Source organism: Oryzias melastigma, linkage group LG9, assembly GCF_002922805.2.
Source record: "Oryzias melastigma strain HK-1 linkage group LG9, ASM292280v2, whole genome shotgun sequence".
NCBI lineage: Eukaryota > Metazoa > Chordata > Actinopteri > Beloniformes > Adrianichthyidae > Oryzias > Oryzias melastigma.
In genome coordinates, this window is record NC_050520.1 from 26,341,917 (window position 1) to 26,345,726 (window position 3,810).

Consider the following 3,810-nt stretch of genomic DNA (forward strand, 5'->3'; position numbering starts at 1 on the left):
TTTGAAACGAGGAACTATTTTTCACAAAGGATAAAGTTTTGGTCTCCCTGACTCAAATATAACAAAAGTGTATGTTTTTGGTTCTGAACTTTCACAATTTTTTTTTAACTTTACTACACTCTGACTACATAGAATATAAAGATCAATTCACTGTTAAATTATTCACCCTAGTAATCATACAGGTAGCTACATTTACTTCTTCTTGACTAGTATTTTAAAGCAAAGAGGGTCAACAAACTATATCCATGACTATTCTGGGATGTCCGCTCGAGTCTGTGGCTGTGGGTGGTGAGAGGAGAACACAACAGAAACTGAAATCCATCATGGAGAATCCTCATCATCTTCTGCATGTGTCCATAGATGCACTATGAAGACTTTAACATCTCTGCAAGAACGAACGCTTTGGAAAATCTTTCCCTCCACCAGCTTTTAGACTCTATAACACTTCATAGACGCTGGACTCTTCATTCTGTTATTTATTGTACTTTAGTGCTATTTATTTTCTGTTGATATCTGTGGTTTTTTTTATCATTATTTACTTGTTTTCTGAGCCATGGTAACAAATCACTGTCTACTCGACCCACCTCAGTTTGTCTTTTTTTTATAATCATGCGTGATTAGATTGTCAATAAAATGCAGTAACCGGAAATGTATTTTAACGTTATGAAGACAAATGAGCTGAATTTTGTGTTTGTTTCTTTAGTTTGCGACTCCGAGCATGGTGACTGGACCTCAGCGGGTTATGGCAAAGCCCCGAGCAGAAACGAATAAAAACACAGTCACAGGTACATTATCTGCTCATACAAACGTGATTTTCATAGAAAACATAAAGAAAGGGTGCATTAAAAGGCAAATCTACTTCATGATGTTTTAACTACTACCTTAAAGCTCTTGTTAAGAACAGAATAGAACACTAAGAATTAGAATACGATTGTCTTTCTCATTGAAATGGAAAATTAGTACACTTGTATCAAATCAATACAAAATTCATTTTCATTTAGGTCCAGGGAGAGAATGTGTTGGTACCTCATCTGCTTCCCCGCCCAAGTAAGTGTTGTTAAATGTAATGGTACAAAAATAAACATTGTTGTCTTGGGTTGTTTTGGTAACAAACATTTTTATCTTTAGGAATATCTCCATTGCGGACTTTGATATCGGACGGCCCCTTGGAAAAGGCAAGTTTGGCAATGTCTACCTTGCGAGGGTGAAGAAGCTGGAAGCTATTGTGGCGCTGAAGGTGCTGTTCAAGTCTCAAATGGAGAAAGAAGGTGTGGAGCATCAGCTGAGGAGGGAAATCGAGATTCAAGCCCATCTCAAGTACAGTTCCTTTCTTCTTAATTCTTTGTTGATCATGTCAGTCAACATGGTTTTATCTTGAAGTTTTTTGTTTCAAACTTTCACTACGTTATCAATTTTTTTTTTTTTTATTAAACTTGTTTTGTTAATAGGTCATAGACGATACATTTTTAATATACTGATAAAAGAATAAAAAACAATTAATTTAAATTGTGAGTAACCACTGTATTACAATACAAGTCTTTCGAGTTGTGTTGAATATTGGAAGGCTAGCTTCAATTTTAGTTACCAAACTTACACACTATTCTTCCAAACTGATGTTATCAAAGTTTTAAATTTCTTTTGAAAAAAGTTAATTTCCATTTTGTGAATTTAAAAAAAATGTAATTTAGAGTTTACATTTTGTTTTCACAGGCATCCTAACATTCTGCGGTTCTACAATTATTTCCATGACCGCAAGAGGGTGTTCTTGGTGCTGGAATATGCCCCTCGTGGTGAAATGTACAAAGAACTACAGAAATATCAACGATTTGATGATCAGCGCACGGCGACTGTAAGTTTTTAGTCACTGCTGTTAGTTAGATGTTGGCAATTAAAGCTATTGGTCTGATGCAACAGTAAAATCTGGTTATGAATTTCATGTTTGGCTAATGTTATTTTCACGTATTTACGTGCAAGCAGGCACAAAAACTGATGGAAATTCATGTTGGCCACATGTAATACGTGCAGCCAAGATATACATTGCTGCATGTATTTTGTGCATTTAGTGATTCCAAGGCTAAATTTAGTTATTGTTGGTCACATGGATTAGGCTAACTCCTCTGTATCTATGTGGCCAAGAGAAGAGTTCAGCACTGGCTGCACATATAGAGAAAATTCCACTGAATGGTACGGTAAAGATGGGTACGGTCCAGTTAATTCTGGTGAGCGTAAGCACTCAGTTAAACCTCTTTTCCACTGGGCGCTTTGTTTTCATGGCACATGCATGGTGTAGACCGCTAGCGTGCCGCTAGATTACCCTGTGATGGCAAGGAATGTTTGTAGTAGTGCTGGGAATCACAGGGTACCTCACGATACAATGCAATACCTGATATCGATGATGTCCACGCCAGCCGTTCTGTTCCACTTTTCAGTGGACCTACAACCGATAGGGGGGGCCCCCCCAAGAAGCACGGGTCAGTGCTGTTTAATGAGTCCAATTTACAATGGAATCGCTCAAAATACCAGACTGTACCAGAGCGCTCAATTGAAGCGAGGCTTTTTGTGTAAATAGTCACTTTCTTCTTGTTTAGCATGGATCTTTTGGTTTGCTGTTGTCTAATTATATCCAATTGAAATTCCCAGTACATGGAGGAAATATCAGATGCATTGTTGTACTGCCATGAGAAGAAAGTGATTCATCGTGACATCAAGCCAGAGAATCTACTCCTGGGCTATCGTGGAGAACTCAAAATTGCAGATTTTGGTTGGTCTGTCCACGCCCCCTCTTTAAGGTCAGCAGTCTCACTGTGTCAACGTGTGATTTTTAACAAACACACATTTTCTGTTGGGTTGGTTTGACCCTGCATATAATAGTTTTTATGTTGTTTATATATCTTGTTAACATTTCTAGGCGACGAACCATGTGCGGGACACTGGACTATCTTCCTCCAGAGATGATCGAGGGACACACCCACAGTGAGAAGGTGGATCTGTGGTGCATCGGAGTCCTCTGCTTTGAATGCTTGGTTGGAAATCCACCCTTTGAAACCGCCAGTCATACAGAAACATACAAAAGAATTATGAAGGTCAGTGATGGCCTCTGGATAACTGTTGGACTTATACTAAGGAAAAAATGTCATGCTGAATTAATGGAGTCTTGGTTTATCTATTTCTATCTTCCATTGATTTTTTTTCTTTAAGTCAAGGAGATTGAAATAAAAAAAAAACTCTAAAGGGACTGTACAGTATTTTGGGGGATTGTGCAGATGTAGATCTGAAACTTTAAAAACACTTCATTACTTTGTGTTTTTCAACATGTTCTTGTAACATTTTTCTAATAATGGAGGACATGCATAAAAATCATTTAAGATTAAAACTGTACTTCTGAGTATTTCTCTATGAATGTATATTCAATCAGGAGCAGATGAAAACCTTCAGTTTTTAAAAAGCTCAGGTTTAAGACACAGCATCTGACAGGGGTGGGCCAAAGTGTCCCTTCTCCACTCCGATGCATCCGCTTGAGGACAAATAGATCCATTAACGTCTTGGATTTCCCCGTCTGCACTGCCATCTAACTCAAAACTACGTCTGGATAGCTCCAGTATTGCTCTCTGTTTTTTTGCAACATTACTGTTAGCTTGAGTGGTGAAATGCTCTAAGCTTGGGGGAGAGAGTGTAAACAAATGGATGATGGGATATTAGCAGAGGCTAACTTTTGCTCCAACAGCCCACAACTCGGAGGCAAATTTCTAATGAGCTCTTGTTGGTCTACTGAAACTTTGTCTTAAAAAATGACACTTTTTTTTTTTTTTT

At 38.0% G+C, this 3,810-nt stretch overlaps 1 protein-coding gene across 1 annotated transcript in view; it reads left to right on the forward strand.

The window, feature by feature from the left end:
• Nucleotides 1-703: 703 nt before the first annotated feature.
• The window catches only part of aurkb (aurora kinase B), a gene marked incomplete at its 5' end in the record, with an annotated part of 4,727 nt that continues 1,620 nt past the window's right edge, over nt 704-3,810 (forward strand). Inside the window, 6 exon segments of the mRNA XM_024274592.1 lie at nt 704-785; nt 1,002-1,047; nt 1,129-1,317; nt 1,711-1,849; nt 2,641-2,789; nt 2,909-3,083. Of these exon segments, the coding sequence (XP_024130360.1) occupies nt 704-785; nt 1,002-1,047; nt 1,129-1,317; nt 1,711-1,849; nt 2,641-2,789; nt 2,909-3,083 (780 nt within the window).